The sequence below is a fragment of the Acanthisitta chloris genome, unplaced genomic scaffold (assembly GCF_000695815.1).
Source record: "Acanthisitta chloris isolate BGI_N310 unplaced genomic scaffold, ASM69581v1 scaffold5619, whole genome shotgun sequence".
NCBI lineage: Eukaryota > Metazoa > Chordata > Aves > Passeriformes > Acanthisittidae > Acanthisitta > Acanthisitta chloris.
Window position 1 is genome coordinate 61,307 of NW_008692977.1, and position 22,663 is coordinate 83,969.

At 39.8% G+C, this 22,663-nt stretch overlaps 1 protein-coding gene across 3 annotated transcripts in view; it reads right to left on the bottom strand.

Annotated features, from left to right (window-relative positions):
• The window catches only part of DNAJB6 (DnaJ (Hsp40) homolog, subfamily B, member 6), a 49,650-nt gene that overhangs the window by 18,891 nt on the left and 8,096 nt on the right, over positions 1–22,663 (bottom strand). The window contains exons 5-7 of one of the 3 annotated variants that reach the window (XM_009082877.1): positions 13,975–14,106; positions 12,992–13,133; positions 10,939–11,009 (exon numbers count right to left, since the gene is read on the bottom strand). In XM_009082877.1, coding sequence (XP_009081125.1) covers positions 10,939–11,009; positions 12,992–13,133; positions 13,975–14,106 — 345 coding nt within the window. Of the gene's footprint in view, positions 1–10,244; positions 11,010–12,991; positions 13,134–13,974; positions 14,107–22,663 lie in introns of those variants that run through there. The other 2 variants (XM_009082880.1, XM_009082879.1) reach the window with 2 other exon arrangements.

Below are 22,663 nucleotides of genomic sequence, written 5' to 3' on the forward strand. Positions count from 1 at the left end.
GAGGGCTATGCATTCCAGAAGGATGCAAAGTCCACTGGAATGTCCACCAGCTCTTGGTGGAGAGGTGGATGTGCCCATGGAAGGGATGTACCCACCAAAACTGCACAACAGAACACCTGAAGTTGCCATAATGAGCTTCTGCTCAAACTCACTGGCCTAAGGACATACCCACATCTCCTGTGAGTAATTTAAATTACTATTTGTCAATAGGTTCTTTATACCATGGTAAAAATGTTAGAAAAAGTTTAAAAACAAATCATCAAAACTACAGAGATTTGAGCTGCATAACTACAGTTCTGTACTACTGACAGCCCAAAGTGCAGCACCCAGCAGAGCTACTCCACCTCCACCCTGAACACCAGCAAACTTGGAATCTTCTCAGAAACACTTGCCAAGAGTTTTCCTAAGTTTGAAAATGTCAAACTTGATTTACACTACAGCATTTCTCCTCAGCCTTGTGAATCATTATTGCTCCCTTGGCAGGACTGAAAATGTCCTGCAGTCAGCACTGTGACAGCAAAAGGAAACCTAGAACACACACCCAACAGGTAAGACTCATGCTCACCTACATTTGTTACCATGCAAGTCAGTGACTGACATAAACTGTCCCAAGACTTTGCACATTTGAGAACATTTCATCACTTTCCATTTCAAATTCTGACCTTGCCTGAACTGCTGGTATTGGATACAGCCTGCTAGCTCTACAGAAACAATCTCCTTTTTCAGTAATATTTAAAAATACTAAATAAAAGAATCATCAACTGTTTTTCTAAGGAAAAAATTGCTTAGTCAAGGCTGGATAGTGGACTAGAAGCAGAATTACAGCCAGCAAGGCAGTAACAGGGGAATGTGTTTGCAAAAACCTTCAAAGCACTGAATTTCAGTTGAGGAGATAAACTGAGAAACGAACCCAATACATGGACATTGATAACAGCTCACTGGGACCTCAGACTGTCCACTTCTATCCCAATTTCAGCTGAAAAGCTGGAGGGCCTATATTTTAAGGGAAGATTAGCCAGGACTGACACCAAAATAGAAAACCTGAGAGGCTTTGAACTCTGTTAACAATCTATCCCCTAATTTACATTAAAGCTGCACTTCAAGTTGACAGCTTGGCTCTGTGTCACTTACAGGTCTATACTCAACACCAGAGATACTGGTAATTAGGGAAATTTTGCCACCACACCCAGAAAACACAACAGTGAGTTGAATCTAGGGCCCAGCATGAACAAAGGGTTGGCTTTTGGTTTAGGAGAACCTGAGAGGCACAAGGCAAAATCCATCCCCCTCTGCAAACAGCTCTCATAAAAGAAGTTTCCACTATTGGAAACTATTCTGTCCAGGGCAACAAGCACCTCCCCTGCAACAGAGCACCCAGCACGGGCATGCACTTGGCTTGGTGATTTATTCTATGAAAAGGGTTACCAGGGATGGAGTCATCACCCTCTATAAACACCTCGGGCCCAAAGCACACACGTGATCTCAGAGCAAGTGCTAGAACAGAGGGAAGAGTGGAAACTACGTAAGAGTAATCAATTAACGTTATGTTCTCAATTTTGTTCATCAAGAAGAGCAGGGAAGCTTACACACCTGAGTCTTCTCAGAAAAATGTGTTACTTCCCTGAGTTGAGCTTCTCGGTTTAAGGAGTGATTACAAGAAGCATCTTCTCAATTAGTCACTTAAAATTCAGCTTCTGTTCTATGACTTTTCAAGACAAGAGTTGTATCTGTTGCTACATAAATTATTAATGGCTATGAAACTATCAGTAGACAGGAAAAATTACTCAAGTTTAACCTTTCAAACAGGACTATCTTCCCATTTTTGGGGGCCTAATACTTGCAGGGTAGATCAAAGGCAGGGTAACAGCAATGTTTCAGAACTCTGGAAATTACTGACACCCCCACACAGATACTGCCAGTTCCATCCTGTGCACTAGTAGCTGGCATGGATGTAGCACCTCAAAAACAGGAATATGCATAGCAAAGTGCATGTAATTTTCTTTTTACATAACAGTGGCAAGCCCAATCATCTATTTGCCATTTTCTACCCGTTTCTCAAAAGAAATCATTGTGTTTTAGCTAAGAACATCTGGTGTTGTCTCTTCCAGTGATGGAACAGGAGACTTGAATTGTACAGCAAACAGAATTGCATTTTCTGACTCTGGACTAAGTTCCATGCAGGATGCAACTCAAAACCTTTGAAGCTCCTTGGAAAAAAATGGATAAACCTGACAGAATTCTTTTACTTTGACAAGGTACAGCTCTGGTACACTGAAAACCAACTAGTTTTGCAGTAGTTCACTGCTAACGAGCAGTCAACACATAGGAGGTGTACACTGGCTACACACTTTGCCAACTACAGAAATATTTTTGTCTGAGACTTCTTTTAAACCAGAAAAGGGCAGAGCAGTACAGCACATAGACTTGTTTGCTTTTCCATTAGCAAGATTCCTTGTCATTACAGCTCCCATACTGGTGACTGGAGAAAGCCTTACAGATTTTATTACTTCCACAGCAAGGAGACTGCACAAAGGCTCTTTTAAGGGCTGAATATTTAGACATCAAAATATGGTTAATTTGACCACTAAGGAACTAAGACTTTGTTCTGGCTGTTCCCTGTAGAATTATTTTTCTGACATATTGGCAGTCTCAGGCATTTCACACACTACCAAAGGTGATTCAATTAACAGTAAAATGGCTTTTCTCATCATAGTCACTCAAAACTCAAACACAAGTATTGCTACCCATGGAAGATTTAACACACACTAATTTAAGGATGAAAATTAATGCAATTAATTATTAAAATAATATGATTATCAATAAAATGAAATTAAGCTCACATTTAAGAAAATGAATAGTTCATTCTGCCATTTGAATCTTGGACATATCATTACACTCACAAAAGACCTCCTGATCTTATCTCAGGAGCTTAAATTAGGCTGTCTCAAGCTCTGCAGTCTGTTATTGGTGAGACAGGAGATGTACAAGAGTTCACTGTAATGCAACTTCCAAATCAAATTCCCTGGAACAGTCATCTCAGCCCTTGCCCTGGTTCTTCCTGGTCACTTAATACCCAATTTGTTCCAGACAATAAAGTAACGTACCTGAACAGATCCAGAATGTCTTCTCCCACATGAAGTCCACTCTTGGAACCTACACATCCCCAAGTGGGTGCTTTAGGGCAGCAGTCACCAGGCTGCCCTAGATGCACATGGTGTGGTCTCCTCTCTTCCCAGCTCTCCTGCTTCCTCGGTACCTCCCGAGAGGCAAAGCAGCCTCACATCACCAAAGCACCCCCAGGCTCAACATCACTAAGAATATGACATGTGCATTCTGTTAACACATCAGGAGAGGGAGGGAAGAAGCCAAGACAGAGACCATGAAGGAAGGCCTGAGGGAACACTGCGCTCCATGTTGCATCTTGCTCTGTGCCCCAGGCTCCTGAGCTTCCACTACTTCTCTCTAAAGCCCAAACACTCCCTTCCCACTAGAAGAGAGTTTTCATAAAGCTGGTTTTTAAGACACTGAAAGCCAGAGAAAACTACTGCTCTTGGCAGGTTCTTCCAACAGTTTAATCATCCATGTGTTAAAAATGTATGTTTATCTTCTCATTTGGATTTGTCTAGCCTGATACAAATATTTATACTCTTCTCCCAAACAAGATGACCTTTAATAGGCAGAGTTTTTTCTTACTGTTGTACGCATTTTTTTTAGAATCAAACTGGAATTTGGCACACCATCCTCAGGCTGTGGAAGCACCTCCTTGCCTGTGCTGGCAGGGAAGCAAGCTCCAGAGCAGCCCAGAGCCTGTGCCCGCAGAAAACAGGAAGAGTGAAGAACAGACACAGGCAAACACACTCTGCTTCTGCTTTCACTGTGGTAACTCGTGATCGTGTTTTCCTGATGAGAAAGGCAAAGGCCAAAGGAAGAAAAAAGTCCTTCAAATTTACATAAACAGCACAAAACAGGCTGCGTTGTTTTCCCCCTTCTCCCTTCCTGGTTTCAAGGATCTTATGATTTGCTGTTCTCAAGGTTAAAACAGCCAATCTCAGAAAAGATGTGAGTAGCACTAGAGACATTCAATGGAAAGAAACATTTTGGGGGTTGTCCTAACTCTGAAGGTGAATCTCCCCAAGAGAAAAATCTTCCACTTCTCTGCACTCACTCAGGAGGTTTGTGAACATTACTCATGCTTGTAGACAATACCAGATACACCCAAAACAGCTCTAGGTGAATTTCTAGCTCTCTACTGCTCTCCTGGACAGGCAGCTCCCAGTCTGGGTGAAGTGAATAATGCCCTTTCGTTCCTGAAGTGCTGTGCTCTTGGTGATGAGGACCTGACCATATCTCCCATAAGCTCCCAGCAGTAACAGATGTGTATGTGGATATTAGCAGACTAATTCCAGGGGTGTCTGAGTGACTGCTTAACAGGGTATGACCCAATAACTCAGAGCACCAAAGTGCCTTCTGACAAGAGGCAGTGTCACTGCAGAAGGCCTGGCAAAGTCCTCTGAAGGCTGACTCTGGCTAAGAGAGGAAAGGCCAAACCTTGGCCATATGAGTTTTCTCCATTTTCCTCCAGAAGTTCAAAACAATTTTCAAACATCCATAGTCAAGCTCCCACTGGAAGAAGAATGACAGAGACTGACACTACAGGATATGCTCCTTCACAAAAGCAAGGCACAGTATTCCACTGCTGAGTACGACAAACGTCACAACAGGAGGATCAATTCAGATTTAGTTTCTGTAAAGAGCAAAAAGCAGATTTCAGCTACATGTCTAGGGGAAAATTTTTGCCAGACATGGCTATGGTGACAGTTATGTAAATGTGTGATAAATTCTGTATATCAAAGATTAACACAGACACAGTATACAGTTTTTGAGAGGAACAGCAAGGCATGGGGCTGACTAGATTCTCTACCAGATGTTTCAAAGGCTCTGCAGCCTCATGACTTTTGCTTTTCTACTGGGAGGTAAACTCCCCTCCTGGACCACAATTCAGTCAAGCAAGATTCCAAAGCCACTGCTTTGCATTTTCAGCTGGTTTAGTAACACCTTGAAACAACTCTGTTACAGATATAGCCAAGTAATTCCCTCTTCTGCCCATCAGGAATGTGTTCCACAACATGAATTCTATGACCAGCACCCAGGCTGGATTCCTCTCCCATAGTAGCAACTCAAATAAATTTACAAGAAACAATGCAGAAGATACCACAGCTGACTTTTAAATCAAAACCCAGGAGGAACTGAAGCCTTTTCCATGGCCTATGTCATTTCAAAGAATCAATAAAGCTGGAAAAGACCTCTAAGATCATCACGTCCAACCTATGAACTCACACCACTGTGCCAACTAGTCCATTTGTTACTTCACATAACAGACTGTCACCCTTACTTGAGCTTTTACAAACTAGGGGTTAATATTTAACCTCTCCAAATTAACATTCAGGTGTGTGAAAGGATTCAGCTTTATTTTCCCTGCTGGTAAACTAGCAGCTACAGGGTCAGGGCTTTTTCCTGTTTTTATGAAATTCATTTGAAGTTAGCTGCATTGAAAAGAATAGCTGAAAGAGCTCTTATTTGTGACTCAGTATAAAGGATAAGTCACAGGGCAAAGCAAAGTTTAAAGAGTTATTACCAGAAGCCTCTAAAAATCTTATTTTCTTGGTTGTCGATTTTAAGTCAAGCTCAAAAATGATCTCTTTTTAGTGAATTTAAAATGAAACCAATATGCTGGAAAATCTCTCTTTTTAGTGAGTTTAAAATGAAACCAATATGCTGGAAAAGTTAACATTACTGTAAAAGCCAGAGAACGACAGAGACAATTCTACTTAACAGCATCCTTCTAATAAAACATGTTCCTTAGCTTCTCAATTAAATACACTTTAATCCCCACCATGGCATTTCGAAGCTGACATCTTCTCAGGCATAAACCTTCTGCTTCCTTTACTTAGAAGGTAATTAGCACTCAGGCCATCAGTGCAATCTACCTCACACCAGGACATCCCAGCTTTCAGGCCTGGGCACTATCACAGCCAAACTACTGCCTAGCCATGGGAAGCATGACAGGGCACAGGGTGCTCATGTGAGTTTTCGATTAACTTTCTACCAGCTGTTCTAAGTAAGATAAGACCTAACCCAGTGCTGAGTCTGCCAGAACACAGTTTTTACAGGAGTTTCCAGGAGTTTGACTCAGCACTCAGCTTGCACAGGTTCAGGGTTGTGGCTCCGATCATCACAGGATTTTAATTATTTCATTCTGTTTTCAGTCTGACAGCAGATCTCAAAGGTGAGGTTTACTATTTTGTGAATGTGTGACCTATGTAGCAGAGTATAAACCAACCACCTTCAGCCCCAACCTTTCAGTAGTGCAATTCACTCAACAACAAACTCAAGCCAAGGAATTTCTGTTCCAAAACCTAAGCAGACCAAGCAGGAATCCCACCAGAATTATAAATTTAAAAGGTAGAGTTTGCATCACTAACAAAGTAAACATCCTTCATCCCAGCACTATTGCAACGTAAGGACCATTTCAGCATTTCGAGTGGAAGATAAGAAGTTTTGTACCCAAAACAACCACTGGAAGACAAGCAATAACAAGAAAACCTGTGTCTATGTTGAGCACGATGTAAAGTAAGTCTGTGGTCACAACTCAATGCCAAAGTAAACAAGACCAGAGGGAACAGACAGTACAAACAAAATTTCTTTTCTTATGAAAGTTTCAAAGTTTGGTTACTGCTGACTGGCAGATTACTGATATCCCTATTGCCATTACCCTCTCAGAACATGACTTAAAAAGAATCCAAAATACCAAGACATGCAAAAATCACAACCAAAGAGGCAGGTTTTCCAAAAGTACTACTAAATGCTTCCACAAAAAGGTTAACAAGTATTTTAACACCAAGTTAAAGCACTGTACTAACACTGAACACTTTTCAAAGGTTCTCTGACCACGAGCACCACGCAGCTGTAGCATTCATTTTGCAAGACAACCATCTTTAGAAACACTCTGCTCTTACAACCACAGATTACACTCAGGCAAAGCAAGAAACAAGCTCACTAGCTCACTTCTCAAACAGAACAGAAGCAGACTCAGGTACAGAACTCAGATTTCCAAAAACAAAAAAAAAAAACAAAAAAAAGCTAACTTTATCACTGGACATCCCAGAGCTGACCTGAAACACAGCACAGCTAAATACAAAAGGCAAACCTCCAGTTACACCTCAAGCCAAAACACTGAAGGAGGCAAAGAAACAGTATAGCAGAAACAAACACTGACAAGAGAGATACAAACCCCTTGGGCTTAGAGATGATGGGGTTTTAAATCTTTTACAATCTTGTTTCCAGCATTCAGACTCAGTTCATCAATTAATCACAAGTGATACAGCATCCACCTCCCAAGTGCTACAGACACACACTCTGCAGAGCAGCTCTGTGGCCTCTACCACTGAACAATCCCTCCCAGTCTCAACAGAGAAGGTATCGTGAGAACTGAGCAGTACTGCAGCCATTTCAAAAATGTGAAGCATTCCAAGGCAGAATCACAAATTGTCCAGTAAAGCTGAGTGGAAGGGGCAGGTGCCATGCAATCTGAGGAGAAAGGAGTTAGTGTAGTGCACTGAAATTGCTGCCATGCACAAGGGACCAGAGGTTGCACCAGGAGAAAGCAGTACAAAGTCATTGTATCCACCAATGAACTTTGAAGCAGAGCACCAAAGAGTGACTTAGCAGGTTCAAAAACTCCATCTTAGGTTTTCCAAACCTTTGGAAGAAGTTTAATTTAAATGGGATAGTGTCCCTAAACATTCAAAATTAATCCCTCATGTGTAAAGAAATAGCACTTTTAATCCAAAAGCACCTGATTTTGAAATCTGCCTCATCCCACTGTACCATTAGATGCCTAGCATTTGAGTGAACCTTTTTTGTCATTAAGTATTTTGTACTATTTTGGCCAAAATTGAAGTTTAAGGAAATTTGCTGCCTTCGATGATCCACCACTTCTAGTGAGTAGGTCTTGTACATCCATGTGCATTACATATTAGCAAGGAACAACATGAATTTTTTTCAGAGCAACCTAATAAGTGGGTTTTCAAGAGAAAATAATTGATTTTAGCAGAAGAAATTCTGAATATATAATACATAAGAGATAGAATTTAAATGGACTTGCCAGTACATATAGAAATAGGTTTGTGTTTTAAAAGTGAAGCTGGATGCAAGAAATTGCATCAAAAAAGAAGTTGGATGTGGTTATTTCAAAAAAACAACCTGTCTTTTACATACTGAAAGAGGTAGTTAGCTTTAGGACAAGTGTAAGGTGACAAGTTTTTACATCTGGAACTGGAGCTGCCAGTCCAGTGATGTACTTGGCCACATACCCACCCAGTTCAACCTGTGCACACACTGGGGTGTGGGTATCTGGTCACTACTGCAGGATCTCTGTTGCTGAGTTCTGCCTTCTGCTGACCCATTTCTCAGGTTTTGCCAGTTTCTCTTTCTACCAAGAAGTGCAGCACTGCCATTTTAATGCTGCACTTTGTCCAGCTCTGACAACCAGCTTCAGGGATCTAAAGGCAGAACAGAGACTATCCAAATCACCAGATATGGCACAAATTTACAGTGTTAGAAGATTTTATTACAGACCCCAAGAGTGAACTCTCTGTGTGTAACTGTGAGAAGGACCACACTTTGCCAGGTGAGACCTAAGACAAGCACATGGGGACAGATTTGGCACTACAGCTGTGCTATCCTGATTGTGTTCCTAACCTGAGCCAGGTAATTTAAATGTTGAAGATGACAACCTGGGATTAAACTAGAATGTGAAGTTTGGAAGTTTAATGTAAAACCTATGGGTATCCACAGGAAGGAATTCAAACTCAACTCCAGATTGTCCTAATTTTATTTCACTTGGTTAATCAATTTTGAAGTACTTTTTACAGTGTACATAACTCAAAGGAGCACATTGTGTCCCATAAATATAAATTAACATTTTTAATAACTCAAGACATCACAATGAAGCCAGATTTTGAAATAAATTGTCTTTTTAGTTATCTGGATCAAGAAGTAACATACATGGGAAAGATAAAAACAGCATTAACAACAAAACATTGTTTAGTTCTAAACTGAATTTGTGCTTCTACACCAAAAACACAACATTGAAGTAACAGGAACTCTGCAAAGAACTTAAAAAGGTACTTCTTTAGTCCCAAAACCAAAGTATGTATTTATTTCTTCTTCTACCTGTTATTTTGTTCGGTTCTAGCAAATTAGCATTAGTGGTAGAGGGACAAAAGTACAATATACTAAGTTCACAGCAAATATGAATTCTCTTGTAGCACTTTGTTAGCTTGTTGGTTTGGCTTAAGTTGAAATGGTTTTCCTACATGAGAAACGAGAGCAAATCCTTTTGCTGTCTTTAATAACCAACATGCTCGTTAGTACAAAGCAGGTGTTCAGAGAGGCATTAGGTGATCATTTGGAGACACTGAGCTTTTGGTTTTTGTAACACTGAGCCACCCTGAGGAGTCCTGTGAGGGCCAGATGTTCCAAGCCAGTGCACATCCCTGACTTATACACGACCTACCCCGAGCCTGGCAGGTGTTAACATATGCCATGAGTTATCTGCATGCGTTGTGTGTGACACACCAAAACCAAGTCTCACCCAATTTTGAAAATCTGGTCTTAGCTACCAAGGAACACTTCGCTTCGCTCCATTAATTTAACAAAGGGCATTAATCCATCTTTCCATTTTTGGATGAGGAATAAAAGTAAAGAGTGAGATATTATCATGCTAATAATTTTGTACAAATTCTCAAAGCAATTATTACTTGTTGGCATAATAACAAAAAAAATTTATAATTCAGAAAGCCTTTTTTTGATTATTAAATGTTTTCCTCTATATTTATGTTCACTACAGATTATTTTTGAAGCAATCTCAGAATTTAAAACTTTAGAAAACCTTTTTATTTTGAAACAGTTACTTTAAGCCTTTAATTATATACTAGGGCAAAAGATGGAGTTAGAGTAGCCTCTGAATGCTTCTTAAAAATAGGTGCTTCAAATACAGGTTTAGAAAAGAAATTAAATATCATGTTTTCAGTCATACTGAAGAAAACATCTGCAAAGAAAACAGGCCCTCATCCTTGAGATTGAAGAAAAAGATGGTAAAGGAAAAAAAAAAGCACCGTTTTCCCAAGTTGCCCAAATCACACACAGACACAAGAAGGTTACAAATGCCATTCATGAAAGAATGCACCACAAACATCAGCATTTATTCATTTTGAATTTTTTTAGCAAATGACAAAAGACTCAGCTCACTGGCTTCACTTTTGTTTACCTTTTGCTTACATTACACATTTAAACATTTGTCAAAACTTACTAAGTTGTCTGCATTCATGCACAACTAGAAAACATCCTTAATTTATTTAAACCAGAAATGCATTACCAGAAATGTATTAACATTGTTCACTACTAAACATTAAAAAAAAAAAAAAAAAAGAAGTTGAAATTATTAAAAAGGTTATCCTGGAAATGTTAACTTCACAGCAGACTTAAACTACTAATTGGCTCACATTTCAAATTGGAAAAAGCAAAATTCATGCTAGTGTTAGTGTACATCTCGCCCTAGCACTACTGAAGGATCATGGTTCACCTTGATCACATATAAGAAAAGTGCATACAGAAGTTTACAACAATTTTAAGGACAAAAAATGGTCCAATTGATGTGGTCCCAACAATTAACTCAAAAGTCTATGACAAATACGAGCTTCTGTGAGCTATTTATACTACTTAAGATTAAGTACGGATATACAGAAAGTTGAGTTCATTTGAAATCTTCAAAAAATGTTCCTGTCAATCCTCAAATGGTGGCTGTTAGAGCTTAACATTTCTGTTAAATGCGTGCGTTGAATTACTTGTTATCCAAGCGTAGCAGCTGCTCCTTACCATTTATTGTTAACGACCTTAACTGCCCATCTTCCTCGACTTCTACTCTCTCTTGTCCGTTCTCAACAATCCTGCAGGACAAAAATGCAATTAGCCATTTTAAAGCACTGAAAAGCAGTTTCAAATACACACCAGACCAGGTTTTTAGACAACAAGCAGTAACAGAACACCACCTGCTTAACACGACTGCAGTTGGCAAGCTTAGGCATTTAACAGGGCAGGAGCTGCAACTGGTAACCATCTGCATTTCCCCACCAATGCTGCTTATTTATAGAGGGAAAACTGCTTGCTGGAAGTTTGAATCCTCCAGTTTGTAGAGTTCACAGTTACAGCTGTCACCTCATGCACTGTCACCGTTGTGCTGACACTAGACACTATTATCTAGAACTAAATGTCTTGACAGATCAACTGCACAAACTTGACAGTGCAGTTAGTCCCAACCTGTTTCTTAAGCGCAGAATATTCTAGATCCAATCACAATTTTGCATGATGCATGTAAGGCAGCAAGACAGTCTTAAATCCACTTCTAAACTGATCATACCAAGTAATTTGTAGACCTACTATATACTAAGCTTACGGCCAGCATAAATGGTGCAAAAGGTATCCCTGACTGGAATGAGAGATGATTAAAGAATTTTGTGGGTTTGGGCTTTCTTTTTCTGTGTCTGTTTTAGAAATAAGAAGAGAGGGAATGTTTATTTTTAGAAAATTTAATTTATGCCTAAATTTTAGTCATCTGGGAAGTCTTCCCTGATGATTCAAATGAGAAAACCATACAGATGAATACAAACTTTTCTGGAGATCAGACTTGTTGAAGAGAACACACCCTTTTTAAAAACAGATGGAACGTCTTCTTGCCTAGAGTAAAGTATTACTCAGGGAGGATTTCCACTGGCTATGCTGGGATAGGAATCTTCTTTAGACTTGGCTACTTTGTGGGCAGACATTCTACAAAACAGTAGGACTTCTCAGAGATAGTAAATGTGTCTTCCTAGACACGGCTAACCACATTTCTTGTTCTCTCATCACTTCCTAAACATGGCAACAAAGATAGGACAGGAGTGCACCCCATTTAGCCTATCTCTTAATATTAAAACATACAAACTTTTGCATAAACACTTTGTTTGGTCTCTCTCACCTGGCACAATGCCCTCAAAAGTGGGCAGTTTTCTGATTTTTCTGGAATACATTCACAGAAAAATACAATGACCACACCAACATGTGATGACAAAGGCTGTTTTTAAGTGGTCAAGATGACAGGATCTCTCCAGTACAACAGGACAGAGAAGAAACTTGTGCTTTAGAGTATGGTATATAAGCTACCAAACAAAAGATTTTGCCCTCCCTTGCTTTTGCATTTAACTATTTGTTCGGTACTCTTATAACTTACTGATCATAATGTTCCATGCAGGCTGCTCTATAGCTGAGATACAGGTTTCCCAAATGCAGTCATTTCCCCATCACAAGCATGAAATGCTGAGAAAGGTGCACCGTGTACAGTACTTATAAATTCACTTTCCAACCAACAGGAACATTTTTCTCCCAAGCAGGCTTCAGCTGCTTATGTCACTGAACAGGCAGCAGAAAATTGCTACAATGGCTTCACTCATACACTGCCTAGGAAAGCAAACTAGAGCAGATGTTTGGGAAAACTCTTTCATAATGTCTGCAAAATTAAAAGTCCTCCCAATCTCCAGTTAAAAGCTTCACAATCAATAGAAACCAAGCACATATTTGCCTTCCAGACAGTAGTACAGGACCACAATAAAAGATGCAGCACTACACAGGAGGTTCTGAAGGCCTGAAAGAGCTCTAGTTACAGCTTTAATGAACTCAACAATGCCAAGAGAGCCAGAGAACCCAGTAAAACTGCTCAAAACTTTTTTAAGCATTCAGAGAAACCCAACTAATATAAGCACAACACCAGAAGTAACACACACATACATCCATGTATCACTGTATGTGTATAAACACACAGTATAACTGTTTGCATGTAATTATGCCTATGTAACCTCCACATACAGTTTCATATAAATATATTTATATCACTTACCTCTTTGTAGTAATTTTCCTGCCATTAACTATTTTAGTTGAGGTTGATACTGATTTGAAGCTACCCATCCCACTGCCACCAAATGATGAAGTTGAGAACGAAGTAATGCCTCCATGTCCCAGGGAACCAAATGAAGCAAAACCTATTGAAAAAGAAGGCATTTGACTAAAAATATGTTTTTGCATGACCATGGGATTCAAATTCATCATCCACTCAGACTATATCATAGTTTCAGGATGCCCTTAGTTGGCTGCATCAACACAGGATCAGTGACTAGTTTGAGAATAAAATCATGGCTCCAGGCCCATCAATTTCTCCCATATGGACCCATAGCACAGCACTGGCCAAAAACCATCTGTCAACTCTTCCCCTGAGAAGGCACTCAAGCCTGTCTGCTGAACAAAGCCGTTCTCCATTCTCTCCACACAGGGTAAAGCCAGCAATACCTGATTATCTGCTTTAATGCAGACGTTGGGATGTCCCAAGCTGGCTGGCAGGCAGAACAAGTCTTATACTACTAACATCCCAACAAATCACCAGAATGTAAACACTCTCAAGGATACTGAGCTCTCAGCAACTTCCAAGACACACATCAGCACTCAAACTGACTGCCCAGACTTGGTACCACCGGGTTTAGGCACACATTTTTTCAGTGTATTTCAGGACCTGAAATAAAAGCCATCACATTCCCAACATCTAAAACCAAACAGAACAAAACCAATTCTAAAGCTATAAAGAAACTGTAGCACCAGAATTAAGAATATAGGCAGTTCTTCTTCTTCGAGGTCTGTTTACCTTTCATGAACTTTCAGCTTAAATACTGCAACTATAGCTTTATTTACATCCACACCTACAGACAGCGGCTTATTTTTTTTAAAAAAAGAAAAAAGTAGCCCTATAATTTCTTGACTTCAGAAGACAGATTATATTGATACCCTCTGTGAACCAAAATTGCATTCCATCTTAAAGGTTGCTATATTTACCTGTGTCAAATGAAGGAAAAGCACTTCCAAAAGCAGGGAACCCTCCGAAGGCAGAGAAAAACGATCCACCGCCTCTGTTTCTGCTTCCCCTTGGACCTCGCCTGCCCCCGAATAAGTCATCAAAAGGGTCTTCTACAGGACAGAAGGCAACATTTAAGAGGTCAATATTAATGACAAACCCTGTAGTTAATCATTAGGCATTCTTTATTTTTTAAAAAAAGACATTAATTGCTACAGATAGGATTATTCCACTGAAATATCTGATGTTACTGAACTACCAGCCCCCCAAAAAGGTAATTCCTTTGCTCCTTCTGGACTAAATTCTGTCTCACTACTGAACTACCAGCCCCTCAAAAAGGTAATTCCTCTGCTCCTTCTGGACTAAATTCTGTCTCACTCTTGGACCTACAAATAACTATTAAAAGTAGTTGTTGTCCTTCCTTTAGGTGTTTAGCATTAAAAGCCAGTAAACCTAAGGCAGAACATTGCATACAGGCACCTGAACTTTCTATCGTACTTCTACTCAAGATTTATTGTGGATCACCATGATAGGTCTCTCAAAAGTTAACTTCCAGGTGGGTTATATTAATTATTGACATATAAAAACAGCAGCCAGGGATTGGTGACTCATAATCCTAAAGTGTTCCAAGTACTTATTTTAGCACTTGCCACATTAGATCCTTCAAACACGTATTCTGATGCACATTTAGGCAGCAAAGTCTGGAGGTTTACACACAGTGTCCTGAAGAGGCATTCGGTCCCTACCGAGCAGGAGGAAGGGAGGGGGAAACAGGGAAAAGGGATAAATTCCCTGTCATGGATAAAATGCTATTTCATATTCAAATTCCATTGTTATTCACTCAGAACAGCTGTTGTTCCATCCCCATCAGGAAGACAATTGTCTCTTTCAAAAAAAAGAAACAGGGGGTGTGTGTGCCCTGGGACACAACACCAGACACCCAATTCAAGCAGTCTCTATCTGATTTATCACATTTTCCAAAAAAAAATAAAAAATTATTACTACTACTACCTGAAAACTGTTTTTCCCCTAGTTCTACTATTACCTGAAAACTGTTTTTCCCCTAGTTCTCTGAAGGCAAAGAGCAATCATATAACAGATACTCAATACACCTAATACTTACATTAAAACCAGAAAGGTTTAGGAACTACAACTACTCTCTTTGTTAATAGTAACTCTCCCAGAATGAATGCTGTAAAGTTCCAACGATTTTACCAAGTTTTGCAAGCAGGTAACAGTCTGAAACACTGCTCAGAATAAGCTCTTAGTGAAAACTGCAGAACCTGTTGATAGCAGCAATAGAAGCATGAACGCAGGGCAAGAACTACAAACTGACAAAGCAAAGGTCAGAAATGCAGGATTTATTCCACCTCTGATTATCTCCACCTCTAAATCCAAGCTGATTTATGATAAACCACCAAGTTAACTCCAAATGCACCACTGAGTAATCGATGAGATAATAAAAATATATACATTACTATCTGGTTTATGTGCAATTCCCTAACAAACAAGAATCATCACAAGGTATTCCAGCCAAGCAACAGCAGCAGCTGAGGTTCAGACACACACTCCTGTCAGCAAAGATCCAAAATGCCAAAACCAATAACCCTATCACTCCCCAAACTTCCCAAGTTATTGAATAAAGCAACGCAGGACCAAACTTTTTATCTTGCATACACTTGACAAGCAAGTGCTAAGATTTTTTTCTACCTCAGACATCTTTGGTTTTGTACTTTCTTTCTTTCTTTTTCCATACTAAACAAATTTCCCTCAATATAAAGATGACCCATTAGTACCTGCATAAAATCAAACCAACACTTATATTGTATTATAAATAATTCACTAAAACACGAAGACCCTTTTTTAAAAAGGCTGCTTTTATCAGCCTAGCATATCAGCTAGCAAGTAAAACCACTGCAGTTAATTGTTTTGTAGTCCAATTTATTCTCACTGGAATGACTCATAAGTTAGTTATGAAGGTCATTCACTCACGTGTACAAATGATCTATATTATATTACTCCAACTGTTAACCTTTCTATTTATAATCCAGATTTTCTTGTTACCTGGAGTTTGAATAAAAACAAAACAACTTATCATCTAAGCTTCGAGGTTTTAATCCCCTCCAGTACATCGGCCTATTCTGCAAGTGAATCTCTCCTCCTCGGCACAACAGCTGCAGAAACAGAGTTATTTAAGGGAGGGATCACAGAATCCAGAAATCCCTGACCCCAGCCCAGCTCCTCAATGGATTATTGCTACACCAAAACCTAACCAAGACCTGGACATGCCTTATTAGCCTCTGGCAGCCCTGCACAGCAGTCGGTGTTGGCATGTGTCCTGGCCTCAGGTGACTGCTGTCAGCAGTCCTGGAAATAACACTCCACTGTTCCTCCACCAGTAATTCTCTCAGTAAGATACTCCATCCACTCTTCCACAAGGGACTGCAGAATGCTCAGCAAGACAGAATTGGCAGAGACAGGAAAAGGGGTAGAACTTCTCAGAGAAAATACCTCTTTACTATTTTGACAGCCAACCAGGTACAGCAGGCAGGAGAAAAAAAATGCCAAAAACATTGAGGAGAGAAGGCAGCAGGAGGCTACTGCACCATCATGTCTTGTATCCACCACCAAATTCACACTGATACAGCAACCTCGCAGCTACTCAGAGCCTGTTTATGCTTTTAGTCCCCAAATCAGGATGATTAATAGTACCCCTCAGCAAAATAATAACATTGCAGCCTGGTGGGTCTCTTTTTGTGATTTAGCAGAACCTTTACATCCATGATAACCTTTTCACATTGACGGCTTTTTTCAAACACAAGGTGTTGGGTTGTTTTAATGCCTCCTCTGATTACAGTCATTTTGATATTTACAATCCAGTTTTTATTGAATGTTAGAGGCATATCAGATAAACAAAACTAAGCAGAAAAAAACCCCACAACAAACCACAAAAAAGAAAAAGAATTAAGGCCTTTCTGCAAATGCTAAATACTATATAAATACAACTTAAAAGCTTCAGAGAAATGAAATGTTAAACTAGTGTCACTTCAGAGTGACACTAAATACTGTTTGGAGACAAGTTCAGTTTATTCTAATCTGGGTATTACCAGAAGCTTATGGGAGGACAGAGTATCAGGTTGTTTCATTAACTGTAGTACAGGACTGATGCAGAACTTGTGGTGCTGTCATTGTAGTACTGATGCAGAACTTGTGGTGCTGTCAAAACACCAAAGATTGAGAGAACAGAAAAGGTGAGAAAATTCAAGTAAGCAGGTAAGACAGACTTCTGATCTATCAACAACAGCATATGACATGAAATTTTTGGGGGAAAAGGCAAATGCTTTAAGCAAAGAACTCATCATACCCTGTTACCAAAAAAGCAGACAAAATGAAGATTTCAGGACTCTCACTGTTCCTAGGTAGGAACACTGCAGTTACAGAAGCCAAAACGTTACTGCAAAGATTGGAACACAAAACCCACAGCAACACAAACACTGTACACTAAATAACCTACCTGAAAATAACTGCATGAGAGATAATGTTTCCAAAAGAATTTGTTGAGAAAAATCTTTGCTAATTCAATTACAACAACTGTCTTGTTCCTCTGGGTAAAACATTAAACCTGCACCCTGCAAGCCATGGAATCTTACCTTGCTTTTCTGTAGTCACAGGACAAGAATTTCTCCTCTAAATAGGTCAAATAACAACAACAACAGCAGCTACTGTAATAAATATCTCACTGCAGTTCAAAATAAGGCAGGTCATGATCCCCCTATTCTCAGGGGGCCTCAGCTGTAACACAGAAACAGGTTTCTCTCCCTTTCAGCAGTATAAACTAATTGCAGAATACTACTTAAAAGATGTGATTGCTCTCTTTCCTGCTCTGTGATCATGGTACCAAATCACAAGTTCATTAATACATTGATCCCAAAGAAAACATTGAGTTGTTACTTTCTGTTGCATCGGTGAGCTCATCTGATTCAGTACTGGCAAGACTGGGTATGTGAAAGAATATGGGCAGGAAAGCACCATACAACAGGGGAAGGGAGGAAAGGAGGCAAAACCCTGAGTATCTACATTTGAAACAGTCTACAATTCAGTTAAACCTCATAAAATTCCACATAGCAATCTAAGGCATTAGCTGAAATCACAATACACTGTAAAAGTGACACAATTCCTATGACAGTCACTTCTACCATGACAGTTGTATCCTGGCAGTTGCTCGGGGAATTTATGTGCTGAAAAGAGCACCTCCAGGTGAAAGGAAGTTCAGCCACGTCAATTCTTTGCTAGAGTTCACAGTATGGCTGTAAAAGCAACTGCTGGTTACAAGGTAGGCAGCAGCAGCAAAAGTGCCCCAAGGGTCAAAAGCAGCACAGGAAGATTCTTTCAGTCACAGAATGATGTGACCAATCAAAGTGATGACACTGATCGAAGTGTCAAGCACATTCCACTGCAATGCCATCATTCACCTCCAGAAAATCAAGTGTTGAGATGAACTGTGTGCTGTCAGCAAATGTTCTCACATGCACATGCTGCAGTTGTAAGATGCTGATAATCTTACAGGGACAGTATGCAAAGGAACATCACCCTGTAAAAACAGGCTCTCTGCTCAGTCACCACTCACTGCACTGACTGCCTCCCCAACCAGGGAACTAACTTTGCTTTATTTTTTGCCATCAGAGCCACCCTACTGCCTGTGCCAGCACATGACACATGAGCCAAATGCAGATGGATGCAGGAGGGTCACACTCGCTGCAGCACACTGAGCAGAACAATGCTGAAAGGCTGTTCAGCCCCTACGTAAGGGCACAGGCAAACTCAAGGGCACTGAGTTCTGCTGCAGTGCCTCAGCAAGCACGGGCAGCACAGGCAGCCTGCCTGCCATTGTTTCTTTAGAGCAAAAGCACATGGCAATGACTTCACAGATCCTGCCAGGAGAGAGTCTGAAATGTGAGTCTGAACAATGTGTTTATGCAAAGGGCTACAGCTATGTGATAGCTACAATACAAGAGAATTCTTGGAATAGGTGTTTTCTATCTTGTCTCCTGTTTGAAAAAAGTTTCAAGTATGTACATATTTGCAGTAAATGCACACAGAACCTCATGCTACAGCTCTGGAGTGTACCCAGGCACTGAAAAACCTATCATGAGAACTGGGGTGGCTTCAGGAATCTGGAAGCACTTTTGCATGGAAATATTTTCTTCCTTAACTCAAAATAAGCACTGCTGATGCCACTTACTCAGAGGGGACATTAAGATGCTGTTTCAAGCATTGTTGATTCACCCACCAAATGTTTTGGTGTGGTCTTTATAATTGCCCACTTTCATAAACTGGAGTCAAACAGATGTTTGCCCCACTTATTCAATAATTTACCAGCAGAAGCATTTGAAAGTCTTTCTAAAGATGTATAGAGGTACCTTGGGATTAGCTACTATCAAATGAATGCTCAAGTGTTCAGGGACACTTAACAAAGGAGGAATCCTCCATTACCACTGGATGACCTGCTCTCCTTGTGCTATGTTCAGCATTTGTCCTCTCACCACTTTAACCAGCTAGCCATCCAAGAAAACCAAATCAAAACATTTTCTTGGGAACTAACCACCTGAACTGGCCTGGGATGCCCAAGACAAACTTTGGCCAGTGTGCTATCAAACAGCTTCTCAATCTACCTAATGGGGCATTAGATGATGATTAAAGTTTTAAGACAGATGTGAAAATTTGGAGCAAGGCTTCCACCCTTAGGAGAAACTGTTAGTTTGACCATGGAGCCACAGCATTACCAACTCCTGTTTGATAATGCTGTCTGGGTGAGACAATTTCTGTCTTTCAAAAACTCCCTATGAACCTATCAAGTTATTTGTGAAAAATTCAGAGTAGTGAGATCTGGACCATTCAGTGGATAATTATGACCTGGTGGTTATGATATACCATAACTAGTGGTTATGATATAAAACTGCACATTCTGGAGCCACAGCATTACCAACTCCTGTTTGATAATGCTGTCTGGGTGAGACAATTTCTGTCTTTCAAAAACTCCCTATGAACCTATCAAGTTATTTGTGAAAAATTCAGAGTAGTGAGATCTGGACCATTCAGTGGATAATTATGACCTGGTGGTTATGATATACCATAACTAGTGGTTATGATATAAAACTGCACATTCACAGCAAAGCAATGAATGCACATGCAAATCTGAGCACTTCATAAACTGCATCGAAAGCTGCAAATTTATGTCTACAAAAAGCCTGATTACCAAGAAGACAACACTGTACAAGACAGCTTTAACTGAAAACCACCTCCATTTTCAGTTTTAAGAACCCATTTTACTAATAAATACAATCTGCACTAGAACACCTAAACAAAGAATTATCAGAAATGGAGTATCATGTGAATTAAAACCATGATCATATTCATATGCATATCTCTTGCCCCAGCAAGACAACTTTGTCCTTGAGACAAATAGGTTAATGAAGACATTCCATTCCTGAGCAACAACCTAAAACAGATCACATGGAGTTTGCAATGATTATGGCACATCGAGTTTGCTTTCTTATCAGCTGAAGACTCTTTAGCCTGAATCCTTAGAGTAATATACTGAGAGAACTGCACTGTTCCAGAACCCTCCTGCTTCTTTTTATGTAATCAATATTACAGCAGCCAATCTGCAGCAATTCTGTCCTTTGATGGAACCAAACTACACACCATGTAACTAGCCAGGTGACATTCTCTGTGACAAGCATTTATATCTCGCTAGCCTATACAGGTGTTAAGTTTAATTTTACATTTCATTTCCAACAATATAGGTTTTTAAACACCACATAAACCAGAACTCTCAAGGGAAAATTCCACAGTGGGTTTATGCATCATCTAGCATTAAATTCAGATTAAAATATATTGCGAATCTTACTTCATGAACTAAGAAAAACATTTAAGACATTTATAAAATACCATCTCCAAAGGTACCTGGAGAACACTAAAATGTTTAGGAACCATACCAAAACTGTCAGTGCTGAAGGAGACTTCACAAACAGACTTTGCTTGGACATCAAAGTCTAGACAAGGCATCCATGGGGAGTGATTTATCATGTCACCTTAGTAATATGCCACCAGGGAGGAAAGCATGGTTCCTTGCAGGATTCATTTAACTAGACATAAAGGCACCCAAAGCAGTTTGGAAAGCCCTGAAACATCCTGTGGAGCTTCTAGATACTGCTGCTGCAGGATACCAGTCTGCTCTAGGACCTGAGTTGTATTTTCTAGCCCTTACAGATTACACAGGCATCACAGATACATCCGGTGGCAGTGAGATGGTTTAAGGTATATGTGAAGCTTAAAGTCTGTAAGAGATGAATTAACTCCTTAAGGAGTGGTCTGAAGTACTAAATGCCCTGTTAAGTAATGTCATGACCTTGTTATCCCAACTCCATCTTTCAATATAATTCCTCACTGATAATACCTTCCAATATATAACCTGTTCTTGAAGTGAGAATCTGAAAAGCCTCTAAACCAAAACCAATTCTTGAACAGCCCAGAATCATAGTCAAGTATTTTTGCCAACACCAAAACACAACAATTTCTGTTCCTCACACAATGCTTGAAGCAAGAGTCTTTTATCAATACACCTCCATCACCAGTGGTAACACTGGAATGCTGTTCCCTCCCACGAACTGTTAAAATCCAGCAGAAGAATGTCCTTGAAAAGTTTACAAGTAAAATACAAACAAAACACTACATGCAGCACAAATAAACCAAATCAAGGCAAACACCAATTTTAATTGAGTAGGATATAGTTTAAGTATAAAACAAACTTAGTGAAATGAGAAACCAATCCCTATGCTAAGAGTCAAAAGTCAATTCTAGTATCAAGGACCAGTCAAGACAAGGAGGTGTATGGGACAGAGTGCTGAACAGTGGCTAACCAGACACTGACAGACCAAGGCAGGACTTTGCAACACAGAGAGTACAGGAAGCAGCAGCTTTACTTTTTTCATGGCCTAAGGATTCCCATACATCCACATGTCAGAGACTAAAATCATCCCTAAAAGAGCTCACTAGGAATACAGACTCTGCTGTAACCAGGTGCCACAAAAAGTGAGCCCACGTGTCTCAAAGGTTAGGAGACTTAACCACCTGTCATAACATTACATCAAGTTTTAAAAAGTACCTGCCTTCATGCACCCCTATGTTTACAAAGAATTTGCCTGAAAATAATCAGTGAAGAGAAACCATGACTATCTCCACTGCAACAACAGCACAGAACATTAACTTGGCTCCATTTGGAAGTGTTCAGAGCTGTCTTCGACAAGATTATAAATTGTCATTTGAAAAGTCTGAAGGGACTCATCAGTCAAAAATCACCACAGAAGCCTTCACACGTTCTCCTCTTTTCTACAGATGAATAAAGATGCCTCTGTTTATAAAGAAAACTTTCTGTAACTGCAATAGCAGTGCAATACAGCTCAGTGGAGTTTAACAGATTCAATTCATAGCAAATTTTAGCAATTCTTCACATCCATAAATTTACAGAATTATGCATCTGAATGCTGCTCTTTACATATTCATTGGCAATCAGGATATACAGAGTCCCACCTGCATTCTGTGGGCTTCACTATGTGCCACTTCAAACTGTATAAAAAGTACAAATGTTTCAAAGTATTTATTCAATTT